Genomic DNA, 24,276 nt, shown 5'->3' with positions numbered 1-24,276 from the left:
ATAATTTTCTGAAGTACTACACACTAATCAAATGCATACCCATACATATTAAATCTGAAATCAATACAAATAATACACCATGTACTCAAACAACATTTGTAGAAAACATACTTGGAAGAAAAAACAAAACAAATAAAATATTTTACACACTACAAATTCAAAACCCTACAGAAAACTCCAAAATCCAAAATAAATGGCAAGTCCTTTTTGGAGAAAATGAACTTAATTGGAAACACATATTTACCATGCCATATAAAGCAACTATTGAAAGCACACTGAGAAATTTTCAATATAAATACATACATAGAATTATAGCTACAAATAAATATCTCTTTAAATGCAAATTATCTAACTCAAATCTGTGTGACTTCTGCAGTGAAAACATTGAAACTATAGAACATCTTTTTTGGGAGTGCAAACACATCCAGCCTATTTGCAATCAATTAATATCCTTTCTTGAACAACATCAACTAAACGTTAAACTATCTTTCTTAAATGTAAGTTTCGGAATTAACTCATTGAAATCAATAGACTGTAATAATATTGTGAATTTTATGGTTATATTGATGAAATATTTTATCTTAAACATGAAGTACAAAAAACAAGTACCAACTTTTAATTGTTTTGTCCATAGTCTTAAACTAAAAATCCAGATTGAGAAAGAAATAGCCCTCAGTAATGACACATTACATATCTTTGAACAAAAATGGAATCGGATTAAATTCTCATAATGTTTTGTCCACTTATATACTTTTCACTCTAATGTTAGTTTATCTATCTAAAATAGTTATGTTTATTTATTTTTTTATTTTTTTAAATCTGACAAGATCATTGTGAATATACAACAAAACACACAAGTCCAGTATGCTTTCTTCCGACTTTATACAACTCATCATTTTTCATAACTATCCCTCTGTTGTTCTTTTCTTTTCTCTCTTATAAAAAAATATCTATATTAGCATATCTTGTATAACATGTCTGAACTCTATTGCTTTGTACAATCACTATGTTGTATGATCATGTACATGTTTACATTATATGTATGATATTGAATAAAAAAAATAGCATTGAATGCTTCTACGAATAGTGCCTTCACAATCGAGTCTTGATCCACAACATATACACAAATACCATTCATCATGTCAACAGCGTTAATGTGTCTGACGATATTCACATATTTATTCCTTGATGAAAATTCTTTAAAGATAAAAGACCAACCTATACCGATAACGATTCGCGGAAGTTTTAAATTCTCTGCGACTCATCATGGTTTCAAATTCTTTTTGCGAAAACAATATCCCAAACCAGTATGGGAAGCTTATGCTGCAAGCTGAACGTCAGCTTGACTGTTAACTACTAAAACATTACATTGTACAATGTAAAATACATTGTATATTGTTTGGATTTTAAAGGTAAGTAAACCCTTTCACGTATCCTATTTAACCAATGTTCAGAAGTACGTAAATGTTCCCAGCCATCAAAAAGCTAAGCTTACAACGTTTTGATAGCTTATCTCTATATGCAGGCAAATGAAACTTTGGCCCCTTTACATTGAAATCGTCCCTTGAACCATTAATCAAATGAGAAAACAGAGTGTGGCATTTTTTATCTGATTGATCAAATAAAAATTACATATGCGAACAAATATAATCAATATTCGAACATATGTGAAGGGACACGAGAGGCGTAGCCTAGGTTGGAGCCGCAATGCGTCCATGAAAAACCTCTACTCTTGTGGTTAACTTATATTATTCGGTGAGACGGGGACCGGCGCGAAAGCGCCTAGATTAAAAGAGGCTGCAAACAAGGAGATCACCTCCCATGTTATATTTGTATCTTCTGCGCTGAAGCTTTGTCACTTGTGTTGAAATATTACAAAAATATAAATGGTATAACAATACGTGGAATTGCACATTAATTGTCTCAGTCTGCGGACGATAGGACTATTTAATTACGTGTTACCGAACAATCGTTAAATGAAACAGTAACTGCTATACACGATTTTTCAAATATTTCAGGTCTTTATTTTAATTTCCAGTCTTGTAATTAAATGTGTTGGAAAAAAATCGAACATATCTTTTTACACTTGTACCACGATGCAGCCACACCCGAAGGTGTTCCGAAAGAATCGGAGCGTCGTTGATTAATGATTTCAATGCAAACATGTCAATGAAGTCAAACAAAACCACACGGAAGTTTAAGTTGAAATCTTAGTAACGTTTTAGACCTTAAAAGGAAACACGTGTTATGAAACAAATGCGATTGAGTTTTAAGAATACAATTAAGATAAACCTGTTTATGTTCGTTATAGTTTTATATAATCAAGAATATGTTTAATGATATGATTTTTATAACAACGTGATTAATGATGAAGAAATCATTTGATTGCGAACCATATCTTCAATTATTAAGATTGTTTTTCCGTAATTCACGTGCCTTGTCGTTACAATAATTCAACACAAAATATTTGTGTAGCCTAAGGGATGTTGTATGAATGTGCAATTTAGGCTATATTGGTCAATCTAGGCTCGGATACTACTTACATGTACCCCGGGTACGGTAAATATACTAAAACGTACCCGAATTTCAATCCCGCCCAAAATCCGATGTCATAAAACGATTACCGTAATAACAAAACAAACTTCTATTAAAAAAAACCTGCATCAACATGCTTTTTGAGTATGAGTTTCGATAATATAGAGGCCTTTAAACAGAAAAATGGACATACATATGAACATAAATAATAATAATAAACGACCGATTTAGCTTTAAAATTCCCGGGCTCGTTTTAGTTTATTTACCGGGGTACATGTAAGTGTACTTACAAAAGTATACCCGGGTACATGAAATAAGTACACGAGCCGTCAATGACCTATCGAGCACAATTTAGAGAACCATAACTCGTCTTATAATTTTTTCTTCGCTTCAATTTACATATTATATTTATTTTGTTATATGTTTCGTTTTTTATTGGAATATCCGAACAAGCATACATAAACATTGCGAAAACGTTGTTACAGTAGACTATACTGTAAACTAATTTAAATGAAACTAAACTGCCTTCACTTCGATTATATTTTTTTAAATACACACAATGATTAACTGCTAGCAACTCATGTATACCATTTATTAGCTTTATACATAATAATAGGTAAAGTTAGAAATGTTAACGTTGTATTTCCAAATAAAACTGTATTATCAATAACTAATAACATTGCGCGGTCTATTGAACGTTTCATATCATTACTGTATTTATTTCTCTTAGTGGTACTATATGCGCACCTGCCAATTACCTCCCTTTATCAATCTTCTATTCGTTGCTAGGACGCTTCGTTGCAGTGTTTATTTAATCATATTGATTTAAGACTTTGTATTTAAGTTTGTCAAGTCAGAACACGTGGTATACCGGTTTGTAAACACGAATACGAAAGTGGTAAGCCTCGCAGGTACTCGTCTTTTGCTTTGTTCTTTTATTCGACTATGCCTTTGTTTATTGACTTTTAAATACTGATTTTCTTAATTTAAAGTTTGAACATTAAATTTTAAAACAGATCATAACATATGATTCGACTTCAGCGCATCTATTTCTCTGTTGAAAACGACACATTTTTGTACTGTTATTCAACAAGAATGTTCCAGAGAATTATGCCATTACATATGTTGCTGATGACGTCTTTATTTAAGAAATTAGATCTATAAGATACAATATAGAATACATCTTTTAAAGGTAAACCTCTATTTAATCTGTTAATGTGGTCCCAGGCAGTAACTATTCTGTTTTAGCATGTAAAATCTGTTTTCTTTTTTCCTTTTTGTATTTATATATTGATACAGAGCTCCAGATAAGGTTTTGTGAAATTCTTAAATTACTACCAGATTTTCAAAAAGAATTCTTAACTCTGAAATTTTATTCTTAACGTTACTACAAAGTTTTGAAAAATAATTCTTTCTTTTTTTAATTGACCTAAAAATAAATAATAATGGTTATTTTCATGCAAAAAAATCAAAATACCAAACTAGCAACTTTATTTATACGAGTTCAACAGTGTCTTTTCAGTATTATACAATTTTATTTTTCAAATACCTTCATATGCCCAAACTGTGCTTAGATTGTATGCCTAAGATGATTTTTTTTACATATTTCACAATTAAAACGGGTCTTTCCTTCAATCTTTTCAACGATTAGCCACGGGACTTGTCCCTTCCACTCGTTCAATGTTTTTTTTTGTGTTTAAGTTTGGACCCGTCGTGTCGCGTTTTTGTTTAGCTTTTCCGACTGTATCGGCAACTGAACATACAACATCGTTTAAGATCTTTTCTATAATGTCTTTCTAAACATTTAACTTCGGCTCACTTTGCGCACAATATGTTAAAAGTGTGTTTTTGGACGCTTTGCAGTTTTTTTAGGACGCTCTCTGGGCGCCGCCATTGTGTTTTGACAGATAGACTGTATACGGAAAAAATGCGCTTTGTAAAACAAACCCGATAACCATTCTATATAAGCACCGCAAAGATCTTTAATACGCGAAAAGAACTCAATAAAAATCGATAGGAACCGATGTAAAAATAATATTTGTAACTTGATTTTGTAATTCTAAATGGTACGACAAGATTTTAAAATAAATACGTAACGGACTTGAAAATAATTCGTAATTACGAAAATACGACCCTTATCTGGAGCTCTGATTGATAGGTAGAATTATGAAATAAGATTTCTTTCCTTCGTTATTTAAAATGTACCTTTTATATTTTCTGATTACATGACATAAAGAATTAGAGGAAAGTAACCTTGTTTAAACTAAACACTCCCAACAGTTTTTTTTAATGCAGAACAGACCAAAATGGGTTGAATTATTGGATGAATGGATAGTTTTTGCATATTTCTTACAAAATACAGTCGAAAAACACCTGTTTTAACAGTTTTGTTTTACACATTGTAGATCTAGCAGTTATTGTCCAAACTGAATACCCTAAAAAATATTTGAATAAAACTCTTGTCTTATGATAAACAAATACCATAATTACTCAAGTTTTTGGATACTCCAAGTTTTCAGACAACCCCATTTTTGGCCAAAATAGTTTTTTTTCGTGACTTTATTTTCAGACATGCACGTTTCCATCTATCATTAATGACTCTAAATATTCAGACAGTATATTTTACAGCTCTAATTTACCAGATTTAGGCACTGTTTATTTGCTTACCTTGTGACTCATGGGGTTTTACAAACGGATTAAGGTCATAAAACCTTGGAGACGCATGCCTGAGGGCAATGGACCATTACATTTGCGTAATTGGGTAAATAACCATGTATACCAGTAAAAACATTTGCTTTCCCGAACAGCATTTTAAATAATATCTTCCTGTTAAAGTTTTTACTTTTTTGTTCTGTATTATTTCAGGCAATAGTAAGCAAAGCTGTGAAGTTGTTTTTATTTTAAAGTAGAAACACTATTACGCAATGATTTATTGCTTTTATTTTAATATAATTATACTTTTTGACATTTAATATTTGTCTCTAAATTTTCGGACACCAGAAATTTTTAAATATTTTCCATATCTAAATTTTTGGATAGGAATTTTTAAAAATTATTTTTAAGTGTCTGAAAACTTAGAGTAATTAAGGTAATATCTTTTAAAAAGATATTCTGCTTATATCCTCAATCTGAAATAAAATTAAAAAAAAAATGTTTTTAATTATTCAATTCATAAAAAAAAGTTTACTTGTTTTGTTTTTTCTTACTTGTATGTGGCATATCCACTGCATGAAATGAGTGTTATTACGTGCTTGTAAATTCAAACCACACAATAGTGTTCTTAGATACAAATATATACTACGGGAGATCACATCATGTGTCCTCACATGACTAATTATGAGTATATTTCATCACCATCAAACTATTTTATATGTAAATAATTGATTAACATGCAGTTTTCTTTCAATGCATTCAAATCACACTTTTAGAGTCACTTCAAGCAACAATGGGTCTTATGGCATTTTGGTCAACGTAATTCAATCCGAGGTATCTTACAAGCTTGAAAAAGCTTGCATCCAAAAAAGCTTGCGCAAGCTTGCAGAATTTTGTATAAAATTACTTGCAAGCTAAATTTGCCACAAGCTTGTACAAATTAAAATTAACCTTTGCGAGCTTGCAGCAAGCATTCATTTTGGTTTGGGACACACTCTAGATCCTTACATGATGCAGTCTCAGGCCCCAAAGGACCATAAAAGCTTTGTAAAACAAGCGTGCTGGGACACGGTCCTCCCGATACTCATATACTGAAGCTTCGGGTGTGGACATTATAAAGTGAACGTGTGCAATGGTTTTCTTTGAAATTATCCGTCAAAACCCAATGAAGCACATTATTAAAAAACAAGAAGTTTTTAAGATGATGAAATCTGTAATTGATTATTTGATGAAAACCATTATGTTTTTTTCCATTCAAAGTATATCTTCTGTTGCCTCACGATGCCTTTAATAGAAGAAATCTTTGAGGTGCAAAAGCCAGTTGTTGAAGTGGTTGATGAAAAGGACACCTATGATGAAAAGAATGGTAAATTATGATGAGCAATCTAAACGGACATCAGATAATATATACTGATTCAAATTTTAATTAACTGCAAATTAAACTTATGTTACTTTTAATCTTTTTTGTGTGTTTGTTACACAAAAGCATTATGGTAAAAAAATGCAAAAATTGCAACAATAAAATTTTTAAAAAAGCGCATAATATTGTTGTTATCATGTCATGTAATAGAACACAATTTAATATTCTCTTAAACTCTCAAAATTCTCTTCACAAAATTTGTCTTAACTTTTTGAACTGAAAGGAACCAACATAAACTAATGTTTATTACTATTTTAGAAAGTGGTTTTGAAGACATGCCTGCTCTAGAAGAACTTGAGATACAAACAGAGGATGTTACAAGTGGAGAAAGGGACATAGTTTTAGTGAAAACAGATCCTAACAAAAATGAAACAAATTTTGTTGACAAAAATAACAAAATTGATGAGGCTTTAAATGAAAAAGAAAAGGAAGATGATAAATACTTTAGGTAAGATTATAGGAAATGAATCCCTGCCATGAAATATGTATCCAGTGTATTTAAATGTATTGATTTTAACAAGAGCAACAGTATGGTGCATGTTGCCTGATTGAAACATCGTCCTTGTTAAAAAGAGATTACATTACATGAAAACTAGTCTGGTGTCATAACGATAATTTTGTTTAATTGCAGATTGTCAAAGAAGTTTCTCCGCCAGCATTGCAAGGATATGAAACTCTACACAACCCCATATTTAAACGATGTATTATATTTACATTACAAAGGTAAATATATCAAATCCAATTATTTTCATTAAGAAATCTCTGTCAAATTGTCCGCTATTCAAAAATACCTTTTAAACCCCATATAGTTGTTTACAAAAGTATTTTTACAGGAGAGATATCATTGTGAAATTAATTTGTGCAACAGAATTAAGAAGGTTCTTATCATCACTTCCTGAGATGCAATTGATCTTCTTAATTTCCATTTTATTTAAGGTATACACAGAATAGAGAGCCTGGAAGAGTACACTGGTCTTAAATGCATTTGGCTGGAATGCAATGGCATTCAGAGAATTGAGAATCTGGAGAATCAGACGGAGCTGCGCTGCTTGTACCTGCAGCAAAACTTGATTCCTAAAATTGAAAACCTTCAAGCACTTGTACATCTAGATACCCTCAATGTGAGCAACAATCTCATCTCCAGGATTGAAAATATATGTAAGTGGCTTTTAAAATTAGGACTTGTGTTCTTTTATGTATACCTTTCATACCTATTTTGAATTATTTCAGGTTAGGGATACTGGTAACTGAGTGAGCTTATATTGTATCATATTACCTTACAGCTGTGCTGATAATATACTTAATATTTTGATAACACAATATATTCATTATTGAGTAATTACTCTAAAGTGGCTAACAGTTCTTATAATGTATGGAGATATTTGTTAAGGTTCTTGCTCTGAAAAATATATTCATCAGTTAATTTAAGTGAAATGAAGAAAAACTAAAATATGAAATTTTATATTGATATAATTTGTTTGTTTTTAACTAATTTAATCTGTGAAACAGCACTGCTGTTGACTAAACCTCTAAAAAGTCTTTACTTCTTCCGCATTTGATTGCAGCGTGCATTCCCCACCTGCACAACCTGCAGATTTCCCACTGTAGACTGTCCACAGTGGACGACCTGGCTCACCTGGCCGACTGCAGGGAGCTCAGCTGTGTCGATCTCTCACATAACAAAATCACTGACCCAGCCATTGTGGATGTTTTTGAAAAAATGGAGAATTTGGTATGAATGTTTTACCTGTTACTAAAAAGGTGTTTTAAACTTCAAGATACAGTGTAAACTTGTTCAAATAAAAAAAAAATCAAATACACTTTCTGCTGTAAAGGACTAGATGCAAGGTTTTGTGGTCTCAATTTGTCAAAGGTTTTAGAGTAGCTTCTTTGTGCAGGCTGGGCTGAAGCTATGCAAGCAACATATAGCCCATTTGCCTGAAAATTAAAATACTGGAGGCATTTTTCTTATGATTTATTTTTGTGTGATTTGTTATATATGACATTCCTTGTTCTTTTTGCTGATGTTATGAATATGTATTGACCTGAGATCTATCTCCATTCAGAGGGTACTCAATCTGATGGGCAATGAGGTGATACGCAACATCACCAACTACAGGAAGACATTGATTTTGAGACTGGTGTGTAGCCATGCAGCATCTTTGGAAGAACTTTGATAAACTGTATATTTGAAATTCTTAAAGTTGGTAATATACAGAGTAGGGTGACCCATCCATAATGAAAAAAAAATGTTAAGGTATTTATCTTCCACCAACACGCCATTTAATGATGTGCCACTCACAAACTCAGTTGCCAAAATATTTCAAATAAATTAATATTTAGATTCTGCTCAACACATTTTAGAGTTCAGTAAACCATTTTTTTACAATTTGTATAAATTTTCTTACCAAATACGTATTTTACAACTGTTGTCATAGTGTCATGTGACCTAAACAAACGCATTACACAAGCAGACATTTTGTTTGTGAACATTGCTATTTTTTTATTTTAGTCAATTTGTTTTCTTTTAGCATCATATGAGTCTTGTTCTGTGAAAATTGTGCAAAAATGCATGTGCGAAAAGTGTTGTCCCAGATTAGCTTGTGCAGTCCGCACAGGCTTATCAGGTACGACACTTTCCGCTTAAATTAGATTTTCGGTAAAATGGGACTTCCTTTAAACGAAAAATATCATTAAAGCGGAAAGTGTCGTCCCTGATTTGCCTGTACTGACTGCACAGGCGAATCTGGGACGACAGACACATATTATAAACTATGTTCAATTAAGCACCTGACATCTGTCTAAACAATTACCGGGTATTTAGAAAAACCTCCAGTACCTGGATGATCGGCCAGTGTTTCCTAAGGACAGGGCCTGTGCAGAAGCCTGGTATGTGGCATGTTTATTTCATTAGGAACATTATTTTTGTCATTGTATCATATTTATAATATCTTGATGATCAATTGTTTCATTTTTAATATCTATAATAATCATTTTGTAATTTTATTTATATTTTTATATCCTAGCATCCAAAGATTATGGAGGTTTACTGTATTCAATATGTTGTTTGGTTGGTCTGTCAGGCTGCACATGCTGTTACGCTCTGTCTCAAACTAGCATATTGGTTTTCTGTTTAGTAACAGCAGGGCTATCAATCTATCAAATCTGCCCCCGAATTTCGGCAGTCCCCCACTTTTTAAATAGAAATATGTGTCTCATGATTATTATATCTCAATTCTATTTCAATTTAATCTTTTCAAACATGCTAAATTATGAAAAATGCAATTAATATAGTGCAAACATGTACAAATGAAATAATGAGAGAGTAAGTAAAAAATTCCCCCAAAAAAGAGAAACGCTTTGAACAGGAAACTTGATTGTTTATACTATGTAGAATAGCAAAATGTTGTTTTCGTTTATTTGCAATATTTTTTGTAGGGTTAAGATCTCTGGACCCTAGGCAAATTTTGCATCATTATACATTTTTGTCCCCTACCAGTGAAACCGGAGGGGACTTAAAGTTTGCACTCCGTCTGTCAGTCAGTCTGTCACACTTTTCTGGATCCTGTGATAACTTTAAAAGTTCTTCATATTTTTTCATGAAACTTGAACCATGGATAGATGGTAATATGGAGATTATGCACATCATTTCATTTTGTTCCTACGTCAAAAATTCTGGTTGCTATGGCAACAAATATATATAAAAAAATACTGACAATTGTGGAGTTTCACCGGTAGGGGACCATTTTGCTTGGCAATCTCTTGTTACAATCTTTTGAGTCCCTCTGAGTGTTCTGTGTATAAACAAACAACTTTACATATATGTTTGTATATACTATGTTTAAGTGAAATACCTTATTTTAGCATGTTTTGTAATATTAATATGAGTTAAGTTTACTTTAACTAAGGCAAATTTTTTAGACCTATCATCATTTTTTAAGTACAATTTTTATCATCAAGTAGTCTCTCAGTTTTCGATGTATCAACATAAACCTTAATAGATAATATTATGTTTTTACCATGTTGAAGCGCAGGAAGTTATTATGGCTTATGTCACAATATTATTTGCAAAGTTAAGTGCCATTGAGCAACAGCAAATTAACTTGACGCAAGATTTTCATCTGCTTGAAATGAGCCATTGCTGGGGTTAATTTCCTCTTAAACGTCTCTACTAGTTATTGCAGAAAAGTTATTATGTTTTGATTGCAATGGTAATATTCCATTTAGATTGAAAATGATTGTCAAGTGGAATAAGGTCTCAAATGTTCGCAATTAAGTATGCAAAAGACATCGTTATACATAAATGCTAATCATTTTTATTATCTAATGATTTGACACATTGGTATCCTTTAGTATGCTGGAGTTACTAATTAAGATCTTGTGTTTATTAGGGCGAAGGGAGGCCTTGAGGAGGAGCGTGCAGAAAGACAGCGCTGGGTGGACGCAGAGAGGAAAAAGATAATGGACAGCGTGCATGGTGAGTTGGTACCCAGCTTGGAGCATGAGAATCATAGTTGGTACCCAGCCTGGAGCAGAAATATCTGGTTACATGTGTAGTACACAGTCTGGTACTCACAGACGGTACCGAGTAGGAAGATGTGGAATCATAGTTTGTACCCACTCTGGAGCATGCAAAGCACAAGATGGAGCTGTAGAATCATACTTTTTAGCATTTATTTATTGTAACGTTTTCCATTATTTGCATGTATTCAAGAAGACAGTTAAAGATGGAAGAACTTTCTATCAAGGAGGCTTCATGCCTAACCTTTTTCATTTGCTGTCACCCTTAGCTCAGATTTCCACAAATTCTGCGAATTCTGCAACTTTTCCACACATCTTTTTCTGCAATCTGTGCGGAAAAGATGCGGAGTATTGGACATGGAGATCCACATCAAGTATTTTTTTGTTTGGCGTTTAATGGGAAAAGTTATTCTTCTGCAGATGCAGAACTTCTGCTGAAAATCAGCGCATTTGCTAAATTCCACAAGTTGAATAAACCTTTAAGATAAGCTTTTAAACACATACAACAAAAATGTTTATACTATACATTAAAAAATTTCATTTCATAGACATGCACTTTTTTTTAACACACTGTCGTTACACACAACAAAAAAAAAATTCACTCTTTCACAAGGGCGTTTTTATGCCCCCAAAGGAGGGCATATAGTGATCGGTCCGTCTGTCCGTCCTTCCGTCACACTTTGCGTTTAGGTTTCTAAAAATGCTCATAATCTTCTATGTTGCTTCAGATGTTATCTTCATATTTGGTATGCACGTGTATATGGACAAGGCCTTTCCATACGCACAAAAATTTGGACCCCTTTGACCTTGACTTTAAATTTAGGGTCTGCGTTTAGGTTTTGAAATCTGCGTTAAAGTTTCGAAAAATTCTCATCACTTCTATGTCGCTTCAGATGTAACCTTCATATTTGGTATGCATGTGTATATGGACAAGGCCTTTCAATACCCACACAAATTTTGACCCCTTTGACCTTGACTTTGAACTTAGGGTCCGCGTTTAGGTTTCAAAATCTGCATTTAGGTTTTGAAAAATGCTCATAACTTTTATGTCGCTTTAGATGTAACCATCATATTTGGTATGCATGTGTATATGAACAAGACCTATCCATAGGCACACACATTTTAACCCCTTTGACCTTGACTTTGAACTAAGGGTCCCCGTTTAGGTTTCGAAATCTGCGTTTAGATTTAGAAATTGCTCATAACTTCTATGTCGCTTCAGATGTATCCTTCATTTTTGGTATGCATGTGTATATGGACAAGGCCTTTTAATACGCACACAAATTTTGACCCCTTTTACCGTGACCTTGAACATAGGGTTTGCGTTTAGGTTTCAAAATCTGCGTTTATGTTTCGAAAAATGCTCATAACTTCTATCAAAGCGTTTTTCAAGGGCATATGTCATCCTATGGTTACAGCTCTTGTTTCAACTACTTTCTTGCATAGGGATTCCTCAGTATTACATCATTTTTGAGGTCAGCCATTCCCCCCATTGGTTCTTGCCTTGATATTAAATTGTTATGCAGCTTCATAGAAAGTTGCTAATTCCAATATTACGCTCTGTTAAAGGGATCTTTTCACGCTTTGGTAAATTGACAAAATTGAAAAAATTTGTTTCAGATTCGCAAATTTTCGTTTTAGTTGTGATATTTGTGAGGAAACAGTAATACTGAACATTTACCATGGTCTAATATAGCCATTATATGCATCTTTTGACGATTTTAAAACCTAAAAATTATAAAGCGTTGCAACGCGAAACGATTGAATAATTTGGAGAGTTCTGTTTTTGTCGTTAAATTTTGTGAAACTACGAAGATTGCTTATATAAGGTATAAAATACTTCAAGTATATGTACTCGGCGGAATAGCGTAGTAGGCTAAAGCGTTTTTACTTCAGGACTCTGGCAGGACTCCAGGGGTCACTGGTTCGAAACCTGGTCCGGGCAATGTTCTTTTCCTTTTTTAAATTTTATTCTTGATTTTTTACTGGAGCTTTTACGATCCAATGTTTACATTTATCGATATAAAGCATTTAATGAATAAGTTAAAAAATGCCAAAATCTGTGAAAAGGCCCCTTTAAACCATTAAGTTAAAAGTTCTTTCTCATGGTGTAACAAACATTTGATATGTGTAAAATTTTACCCCACAAAAGCAACAAAGTGCAATATTCCATCTGCAAATCTAAAAAAATAGGTTCAGAAAAAGTTTTAGTCAAATATCGGCTTTTAATTTTTCTAAGTATAAATCTCGGAACAATGAAAAAGTCAAGTGTCCAAATATCCGTAACTGAAAAAATGGAAGTGTCATTAGTCAGTACGTTCTCGGCATTTAAGATATTTATCTGAAAGTCGCAAACTCTTTTTGGTTAAAAATTGAGCTTTCCGCAACTTTTCCGCAATTTTTTCCACATTTTCTCAATTTTTGGAAATGCAATCCTTAAATTTGAACGGGGGGTCACTGTTTAAGTTCATTTTTGGAATCCTGCTCAAAATGTACTGATAGTGAAGTGTTATATTATTAAAGTAGTTAAGAAAGTTTAGAAAACACCTGAAAATGTCTGGAAATAACAAAAAACAGTAACCTCAAAATAATTTTATTGTGAAAACTGTTAGATGGTTGCAAACTTTGAAAACCAAGTAAGTTTTGTAATGTTGCATTTTACTGTTGACCTTCTGAATTTTGGTCAGCTTTGTCAGACTGACCAACAATCTTTTGCCATTCCTGTCTGGAACAGTAGGTCATGGTTGGAAATCATTAGGGTTCTGTGACATACCAATATTAAGATGTTTTCGGACCCGAGGTATTGTTATAGCCAGCTTGTCATCCACCGTCCGACGTCTGCCGTCCGCCGACCGGGTCATGCTAAAACCTTAACATTTTGGCTCTAAAATGAAAGTGCTTCCAACCTACAACTTTGAAACTTCATATGTAGCTGCACCTTGATATATAAAACTACCGGTATATAGGCTCTAAAATCAAAGTGCTTCCACCAACAACTTTGATTTTTCATATGTAGATGCACCTTGATGAGTTCTACACGCCACACCCATTTTTGGGTCACTAGGTCAAAGGTCAAGGTCACTGTGACCTCTAATATAAAACTTTAACATAGGCTCTAAAATCAAAGTGCTTCCACCTACAACTTAGATTTTTCATATGTAGATGCACCTTGATGAGCTCTACACGCCACACCCATTTTTGGGTCACTAGGTCAAAGGTCAAGGTCACTGTGACCTCTAATATAAAACTTTAACATAGGCTCTAAAATCTAAGTGCTTCCACCTACAACTTTGAAACTTATATGTAGATGAAATAAAATGAAAGTTTTGTATCTACAGATGCATAGTCTCTCAGATGAGTTCTTCTCGCCACTTACCCTTTGCCCTTTTCTTCTGACAAGCTTTCATTTATTCAAAACTGCACCGACAGCCAAGCGTTGGCACCCGCTATGCGTTGCTCTTGGCTTGTTTAACTTTCATAATGCCTTGTTTTTTAAGAAGATGTTCTACAAATAAAACATCAATTCTTCAATTTTCTGAAGAATTTAATTGGACAAAAAGTCCGTTCTTCGGAAAAAACTAATGTTGGCTTTAATTTTGCACTGGTGGAAATTTTTGTCATAGCTCATTTATCAGGACAACATTGTCTTAGATGCTTTTAACATGCAAATTAACTTATAAGTGGTATAATGAAAAATTAACCAGGAAAAATGGTGTTCAAGTTGTTAGCTTAAATCTTAATGCATGTGTCAAACTACCATGCTGTGGATTGACATTTTTTATAATAGTCAATGTAAAGTAAAAGCAATTTGTTTGCGAATTAAACAGTATGGATTTAGATCAAATCATTAAGTTCAGCTAATGCAAATAATTTTCTCATTCAATAATTCATATGATAGGAATTGTTTTTAAGCATTTAAAAATCAGTGAATTTCTAGTAATTTGAAAAGGTTGAAATTTGATGAGGATTGTCAGATTGACAGATTTGCAGCATTTTTCCTGGTTCATTTTTAGCGCATCTATTTTTTGAAAAAAAATTATGAGCTATTGGCATCACCTTGGCGTCGGCGTCTGCATTGGCGTCCGGTTAAGTTTTGTGTTTAGCTATTGCTTTCATACTTGCAACACTTACTAACTATCATAAGGGGACTGTGTAGGCAAAGTTATGTAACTCTGACTGGCATTTTGACAGAATTATGTGCCCTTTTTATACTTAGAAAATTGAAAATTTGGTTAAGTTTTGTGTTTAGGTCCATTTTGTTCCTTAAGTATCAAAGCTATTGCTTTCATACTTGCAACACTTACTAACTATCAAAAGGGGACTGTGCAGGCAAAGTTATGTAACTCTGACTGGCATTTTGACAGAATTATGTGCCCTTTTTATACATAGAAAATTGAAAATTTTGTGAAGTTTTGTGTTAAGGTCTACTTTATTCTTAAAGTATCAAAGCTATTGCTTTCATACTTACTAAACTAACTATCTTAAGGGGACTGTGCAGGCAAAGTTGCATAACTCTGGTTGTCATTTTGACGGAATAATGGCCCCTTTTTTACTTAGCAACTTTGAATATATGGTTAAATTTTGTGTTTAGATCCACTTTACTTCTAAAGTGTCAAGGCTATTGCTTTCAAACTTCAAATACTTTCATGTAATCATGAGGGTACTGTACCTGGCAAGTTGAATTTTACCTTGACCTTTGAATGTCCTTGACTATCAAGGTCAAATTATTAAATTTTGCTAAAATTGCCATAACTTCTGTATTTATGATTAGATTTGATTGATACTTTGACATAACAACTCTTACCTGACATACCACAATTGACTCCACCCAAACCATCCCCCACGCAAAGACCCCCCACCCCAGATTCCCCCCCCCCCCCCAGATTCCCCCACCCCACCCCAATTTTTGTTTTTCATTTTTTTTAAAGATTATCTAATAAATGACTGCACCCTCAAACTATACCCCCCCCCCCCACCGCCCCCCCCCCCCCCCACAATTTTTTTTCTTTTTTTTTTTAAACATGGTTAAAAAAAATAAAAAAAATATTATTTTATTTTTGAAATACCGTCCAACCATCCCACCCAAGAATACCCCCCCCCCCCCCCAAAAAAAAAAAATAAAATTGGGAAGATAATGTAATAAATGACCACACACCCACACTATACACCCCTCTCCACCCCACCCCTCCCTCCTTTGTGATTGAAGTATTGAGATAGGTCCCTTCACCTTTAAAAGAAAAATAGATGAGAGGTCTGCACCCGCAAGGCGGTGCTCTTGTTTCATATATAAAGATTTGATTTGCACAATCAAAGAGTTTTACACAATGTGAAATCATTTAACTTCATAAGGAATACATTAATTTAATAATCTCATGAAATAACCCGTGAGTCAAAGACAAAAATAATTACATCTTTTCTGCTACTCAGAAGTAATTTTTAGTAGGGTCCCTTTTTTCAAGCTTTTTTAGTAGCACAATATAAATTTTAAGTCACTACTTCTTCCGATAATTAACAAATTTCCGCATTCGAGGCAAGATCTCTGAATTCAATGATACAAATTCCCATAAAATAGGTTGTTCTACTCCAAATTATTTTCCACAGGTGTTTGCCCTTTCATTCTATTGAATAAAACTTTTTCTCAGAAAATGTATGATTCAGCATAAATCTTATGAATAAACGAATTAAATTTTAAATAATGTTTATATCTAGCTTTCCAATTTAGCAGATATCTGCATGTTGCCAGACTGTTATGCACAAGTATTTTTGTTTTTTTTTCCTTCAATTATTAAAAAAAGGGAAATTTTCAAAGGGATTTTTTCCACACATAATTTTAATAACTTATGATCCAAATGTATTATGTTGTATGCATTATTCTTATAGGCTTAACATATTCATAATGTAAATTTGGTCAATTCCCATGTTTTGGTGTGTAGTTACTGCCCTTTCATTCAACAAATAATGCTTCAAGATCTAAAATTCTCATTTGCAATTTTTAAGCAGCTTCCTTAATAACAAGGGTTCAATATGCCCAGGTCATTGACCTTTCATTATTAATTTGCTTAATTTGCTCTCCCATATATTACTATTAGCACATTGATTGAACATAAAACCCCATTATCTGAGGTAGCATCCATCTTTTCCACTGATATTCTTGTTTTTGTGTCTTAACATAGATTATTATGGACCAATTTACTTCCATGCATGATTGGGTTCTTTTTTAATCTGAAAGTAGCTTTGTCATGAAATACTTATTTTTGTTCTGAGTATAATCAGCTGACCATAATCCTTTACAGGAAAAAAAAGATTTATTTTTTTTGGCATTTTTAGTTATTCAGTGTTAATTTATTCATTTACTTTATTTCCTTCGAGTGTAAAGGCGTAGCAAACATTGGTATATGAACATTGCATCCAGTGTGGATTATTATTCAACTCTGGCGGCAGAATTAAAAAAAAACAAGTAGAAATTTCCTTGCCACTAACACGATCCATTTTACGATATATTTCAAACTTTATGGCGATGATACTATTTTAATACAAGGTTGCGTGCAGACCTAAAAATATGGTCACCTATTGATTTTGACCTGCTCTTTGATGATATGAATAATGCATTACATGCTTCTAATGGCATTTCCTGTTATGAAGGCGGAAGACCTTTTATGAATGATGTTGCAAACTCATTAACTGTTCATTACTTGCTAAATGCCCATATAACATGCTACTTTCAGACCACAGTCATGAATCAGAGGTGTTATCATCATCGTTGACCCTGCCATTATATAGTTTGATGCACTTATGAAGTGTAATTTAGTTGCAATTCACCAGACATAAGGCAAAGTGTTTGTTAGCATTAACAGATTTTTTTTGTAGATACGTGTACCACTTTCAAAGAAGGTATTCTGTTCACTAGCTATGGATGGATTTATGGCATATACTCATTCATGAATACAATCAAAACTAACATTAAAAGAGCAACCTTTGTTTACAAACTGAAGTCATCATTTTTTGCCCTGATTCCTGCAAGAAGCATCAAACACATACAAAAACTTAAAAAAAGGCACTGAATAGGAAACTAAACTATAGGCATGAAATTGATTTCCTTTTTTTATTGAGATGATTTTATGAAGAGTTGCACATTTCCAACCAATTCTTGGTTGAAAACTGGCAACATATATGAATGTGGTGGGCAAAAGTTCAAAATATGGGCATAATTAGATTATGGATTGACTCAAATGAAAGGCTGGATTTCAAATTGCGAAGGAAACTTAGATTATGGGCTTAATTGAAATAACTGTTATCACACCTGGCCAATATTACAAAGTTAACTCATTAAAGGGGCGTATTTTCAGCTGTATGAATGCAAATACATTGGTATCTGTGACAGCATTGTTAAAGTCCAAGATATTAATGCTGTGCTATAGACATTTTTCCTCCCAAATTCTATGAACAGTGTCCTTTCTGCTTCAAAAATAGCAGTATTTCAGGGTATCTGGTCTTTAGAAGGCATGCCCAAATCTCCTGAACATTAAGTGGCAGTATATTTAAGGTATCTTGTCTACATAAGGTGTTCCAATTCTTCAAAACAAATGGCAGGGATCTTAGGAATATTTTAAAGCCATGTTTTCTAAAAAAATCGGGAGCACTCCAGGATAACTGATCTACAAAAGGAGTTCCAATTCAACCAAACAAATGGCAAGGACCTTAGGCATATTTTGAAGCCATGCTGATGGGTACCTGATCTACATATAGCGTTCCAATTCCACCAAACAAGGGCCGAGAGTCTAATGCATTTTTTTAAAGCATTTTTAGCTCGGCTGTTTTCGGAGAAAACCCGAGGTATTGTCATAGCCAGCTCGTCGTCCATTGTCCGACGTCAACCGTCCGCCATAGGCGTCGTGCTTAAACCTTAACATTGGCTCTAAAATCAAAGTGCTTCCACCTACAACTTTGAAACTTCATATGTAGATGCACCTTAATGAGTTCTACACGCCACACCCATTTTTGGGTCGCTAGGTCAAAGATCAAGGTCACTATGACCTCTAATATAAAACTTTAACATAGGCTCTAAAATCAAAGTGCTTCCACCTACAACTTTGAAACTTGATGAGTTCTACACGCCACACCCATTTTTGGGTCACTCGGTCAAAGTCACTGTGACCTCAAATATAAAACTTGAAAGGCTCTATAAAGGTTAGAAATTAAATTATTATGCATATAAACTGGTCTAATTTTTACCGGATTTCAGTTTCCTGTGCATAAAAAATGCTCATAACACAGCTTAAGTGCAACGTTGTCAAGACTTATGGAAGATATACCTGTTTCATAATATGTAGAAATGTTTACAACTTTGCAACTAACGTGATGTGTAGCCTCAAAGCGTTTACGTGTGCTAAAAATAGCCGAAAGAAAATGTAATTTGAATTCTGTTTTTAACAATTTTTTACCAGCAGAAAGTTACTTATTAGATCACTACAAACGTTTTAACCATTTAGAAGAGACCAACTTTGTGAGTTACTGGAAAACGTGGAAAATCAAAGATATATTTTTGGTGACCTGAGTGACTTTCACTTTCCGAGTAAACAGCGATGTAAATAAACTGATTGTTTGTAAACACAATTGACTTGGAGGACATTATATTTTGAGCTCAAACAAGTTGCATTGCTTATTTTTGTATGGTAATGTCCAATTGCATATGCATATACATATTGTTTTTTTGATAACCTTTATAAATAAAATATGAAAAACAATAATTAAAAACTGGTAAATAATTACGGATCGTGACCTTTATAGAGCCTTTAACATAGCCTCTACAATAAAAGTGCTTCCACCTACAACTTTTAAACTTCATATTTACATTCACCTTCCTCTTTTCTACACGCCACACCCATTTTTAGCTTGGCTGTTTTCGGAAAAACCCGAGGAATTGACATAGCCAGCTCATCGTCTGCGGTCCGCCGTAGGCGTCGTGCTAAAACCTTAACATTGGCTCTAAAATCAAAGTGCTTCCACCTACAACTTTGAAACTTCATAAGTAGATGCATCTTTATGAGTCCTACACGCTACACCCAATTTGTGGGTCACTAGGTCAAAGGTCAAGGTCAACGTGACTTCTAAAAAAAAAAAAAAAAAATTCTGACAAGCTTTCGCAGCCGAGCGTTGGCACCCGTTATGCTCTTGTTAAAATTGCCACAATTTCCTCTCATCTTTGCTGATTTATTTTTTTAGATGACCCAATGCATATTTTTTAAGCAATTTTGTATCGTTCGCATTCACCACATCTTTAGTTAAATTATATGTAGAGGACCTGATGAATTCATTGACGTTATTTTATAATTTTTCCACTTTGTCTTCCTATCATTCCAGCTATGAGCAGCAAGCGTCAGGAAAACATGGCAAAGCGCATACAGAAAGAGCTGGATGAGAAGGGACAGGGGGAGGAGGTGGACCCGGATACCATCGACTGGCTCTACGGTTCCTACAAGACCAAGGCACAGGTACAGATTGAGGCACAGAAACAACAGGAGGCTGGGGACCAGCAAGAGGACTCGGTAATTTAGTTGTAATAAGCAATACGATGTCTTCTACAAGTTCCAATGGGAATTTTTTTATTCTACTTTTTTAGCTTTCCTGAGCACAATATGCTTGTGGCAGGCTTTTTGTTCACCTTTGTCTCCCATTTTTTGTCCGTCTTGTGTCATCAAAATTTATCTTGTAAACACGCAAGAGGACACATTTATTTCCTAATCTTCATGAAACTTGCATATACCATTTAGCCCAATTATACCTTGATTAAGTTTAAAACAGGGTCATTTGTGGTATAACACTTGGTTACAAAGTCAAATGTTAAAAACGGCTTATCAACAGCCTGTGAACACTGTAGAGGCCATGTGCACATTTTATAACAAAATTATAATGAAACTTGATCACAATATTTGTCTCAACAATCAAATATCATCTGAGTTCGAAAATGGTTTTCGTACATTGAAAAATATGACCACTAGGGGCAGTTTTCCTTATATAGAAATAGTGAAACTGATAAAACTCTAAATGTCATATTTTTGCCCAAGAAGAAAAATTATATCATCAAAATTATACTGTTTGTATTTTCATAATTAATTATCACTATTGTCAAATAAAAAAGGGTTGCTAATGTTATTTTTTAATGCTCATTATATTGGCCTTCTATACCAACTGCCCATAAGGTTTCTCACATTGCAAGGGACTTGTGTTGCAGGAGATGCCAGAGTTGGAGGATGTTGAGGTAACAGAACACAAAGAGGAACAGGCCACAAGGCTCACCATTGTCGATGCTACTGTTGAAGACACCGAGGAGCCAGAGACAGAGGACATTCCATTGATCAAACCAAAAAATAAAGAGAATGATGAAGGAATTTTCTCAACAAAAAGTAAATAATTGTTTGTTTCATCATTTTTGTGTGATCTTATTTATTTATGTTGAGGACCTAGTGCTCATTTTGAAGCTTAACATGATAGGTTTCTTTTATTACGAAAAGAAAAATATATATTTGGGGATCTGAGAATATAAAATATAAAAAATAACTGTTATTTAATGAATTGCTGTTTATAAAAATATGTCACATTTACAGTATTGTTCACAAAAGGTAGTACAAATTTAGATAATACAAATAAACAAAATCTTTGCAAATTACTTACCAAGCATATGATGTAATCAAGAACTTTTTTCTTCTTTTTTAGAAACCTCAAAAGATGAAAGCTCTCATATCTTCATTACAGAAATGACAGGTTTGTTTATTATTCAATATTTTATGTCATTGTCTTGAACTAAAATTCAATGTAAGAACTTTTTTATTTGACTTTTTGTGTAAATTTCCATTAGTTGATTCCTTTGCCTGTATACTAAAAGTACTTCATTGAATATTATACATGTATGTATTTCAGATGACCAGTCAATAGAGACAATTAGCATGCCAGCATCAAGCAGGACTGAAAAGGTACATAGTATAAATTCCTATAAAATTTAAAATATATGTACTACTTCATCTACATACACGCTAGATACACATATTTACTATAATATCTTAGACCTTTTTTATGTTCTTTTTTTTAAATTAAAGCCATGCTCTGATGAAATTTTGAACTTGTGACTAATGTATCTTGTTGTTCCAGCCCACATTTAAGCCAAGGATAGAGGTACTTGGGGATGATGACAACCTTGATTCTGACACAGAAGACAGCAGTGATGATGAGGAAGCACAGGAACGCTGGCAGGCAAGTTCTGTAAAAGAGGTTGCAAAGGATGAAGCTGATATTGTAAAAACAAAGAAACTGATTGAAGAAATTAGTGATGAAACGTCTGATCCTAAAGGAAACCCAGGTGACCTTTCCACATCAAATGATCTCTTGGATAGTATGGGTCAACTCTTCAATGCTCCAGGATCTCGGCAGCTAAACAAGGCATTTGAAGAAGAGGAAAGGAAGTATGCAGTGATGACAAAAGAGGAGAAGATTCAGGACTTGGCAGAGAACATGGGCTCATCAAGGGGTCAAAAAGGGGAGAGCATAGATGTTTGGAGCCCAGATGATGATTTGGATTGAATTCTGTGGTATTATGAGCATTAAAAGAATTATGCTTTAGGATATTTTTAACCATTATTGGATGGAATAGAGTATAATTAAATATTTATTCTTCTCATATAGGCACTTGAAGATGAAATTTGGATGGATTAAATACACATCGTTAAAAAACAAGGATATTAAGATGGCAATAAAACAATGTTTTGTTAAATATTAATTCAAGGAATTATATGAAAGTCATTACAGTTTATCTTTAAAAAATGCATGTGAATCATCAATGGCACTATTTTTGTATTTAAAACTGCCAAAATATTTGCCTTTAGTCAGTCATGTTGCATCTTCATGTTCTGTTTCAAGTTGGCATATTAAATATGCAATGTCTTTGACATTTTCATAAGTTATCATCAAAATTAATTAGCAATTTATTTGTAAATAGTGTCTGCATTTGTCAAAATTAAATATTTATTTATGTTTTACTGCAGTTCATGTTTCATTTAAATGAGAAAGATATTGTTGAATGTTCACATTTTTACAAAGAAAAAGCTGAACTTAAGTTTCAAACTGTATTAAGTTGCGAGCTAAAAACACTCAAAATTGATGAATACTTTGTACACTATTTCTAAAAATAAAGTTAACACATTAAGTATCAATGTTTCTTATAGCAATAGACAAAATTTCAACGCTAGATGTGGTCTGGTAACATAAATTTAACAAGATACAAAATGATCTTTTTTGTTGGACAATATATTTACCTCATGTTCATGTACCTGTGTCGTAAGAATAGTTATATTTGCATGAAATTAAAATGGAATATATTGTGCAACAACAAAAAAACGAGCATTTTGTATCTTGTTATTTCTATGTTACCATACTACATCTTGCATTATAATTGTGGCTGTTGCTATAAGGAACACTGATTTTTATATGTATTATCTTTATTTTATTAAATCTTTTGGGAAATATTCGTTGATTTTGAGCATGTATGTTTCGTAAAATAATTTGGAAGGATATTTTAAATTGTGATACAAATACCTCAACATCATACTTTTTTACTGTTTCTGTTCAGTCTTATAGCAATATGTCTAATTGATGTTTGGTGCCGAAGTTGTGAAATGTTTTGAGTAAAAAAAATGACAAACAGCTTCTAATGTCTTTTTAGCTCACCTGAGCGATAGCTCGGGGTGAGCTATTGTGATCACTCAGTGTCCGGCGTCCGTCCATCCGTCTGTCTGTCTGTAAACAATTTGTAAACATCTTCTTCTACTAAACCATTGAGCCAATTTCAACTAAATTTCATGTGGAGCATCCCTAGGTCATGGGACAAAAGAATTGTTAAAAAAAATTTGATCACATAACCAAGATGGCCGCCACGACCATATATGGTAAAAACCTTAAAAAATCTTCTTGTCAGAAACCGCTCATCAGATTTTCAAAAAATTTCACAGGGATGACCTTTGAGGGCTCCCCTGAAAAAGTTGTTCAAAGAAATTTGATTCGTCAAAAAACATGGCCGCAGGAGCTCGTTGAACTTTGCATGTTTATACGTTTTTGCCTATTTTGTGAAAACTTTCAAAAATCTTCCACATTTTTTGTCC

General features: G+C 33.4%; 1 protein-coding gene across 2 annotated transcripts; it reads left to right on the top strand.

The window, feature by feature from the left end:
* Positions 1-3,307: 3,307 nt before the first annotated feature.
* On the top strand, positions 3,308-23,155 carry LOC127866928 (dynein axonemal assembly factor 1-like). Of its 2 annotated transcripts, none has more exons than XM_052407792.1 (14): positions 3,308-3,433; positions 6,448-6,553; positions 6,866-7,055; positions 7,239-7,330; positions 7,544-7,765; positions 8,173-8,339; positions 8,674-8,748; positions 9,432-9,496; positions 10,999-11,084; positions 20,489-20,673; positions 21,360-21,531; positions 21,842-21,889; positions 22,046-22,098; positions 22,274-23,155. In XM_052407792.1, exons 2-14 carry the CDS (start codon positions 6,469-6,471, stop codon positions 22,700-22,702), a joined length of 1,869 nt encoding a protein of 622 aa, XP_052263752.1. In that variant the 5' UTR covers positions 3,308-3,433; positions 6,448-6,468; the 3' UTR covers positions 22,703-23,155. The 2 variants fall into 2 exon arrangements, with proteins under 2 accessions (XP_052263752.1, XP_052263751.1); XM_052407791.1 differs by having other exon boundaries at positions 3,310-3,446.
* Positions 23,156-24,276: the final 1,121 nt, after the last annotated feature.

This window comes from Dreissena polymorpha, chromosome 2, assembly GCF_020536995.1.
Source record: "Dreissena polymorpha isolate Duluth1 chromosome 2, UMN_Dpol_1.0, whole genome shotgun sequence".
Lineage (NCBI taxonomy): Eukaryota > Metazoa > Mollusca > Bivalvia > Myida > Dreissenidae > Dreissena > Dreissena polymorpha.
This window is presented reverse-complemented; position numbering and strand designations above follow the sequence as displayed.

What these genes read in the sequence shown, in the direction of transcription:
- LOC127866928 (XM_052407792.1), top strand. Translation starts at nt 6,469, where the DNA reads ATGCCTTTAATAGAAGAAATCTTTGAGGTGCAAAAGCCAGTTGTTGAA. An exon ending in AGACATTGATTTTGAGACTG is followed by an intron (nt 8,749 to 9,431) that starts GTGTGTAGCCAT and finishes CCGGGTATTTAG; the next exon opens with AAAAACCTCCAGTACCTGGA. An exon ending in CATCAAGCAGGACTGAAAAG is followed by an intron (nt 22,099 to 22,273) that starts GTACATAGTATA and finishes TTGTTGTTCCAG; the next exon opens with CCCACATTTAAGCCAAGGAT.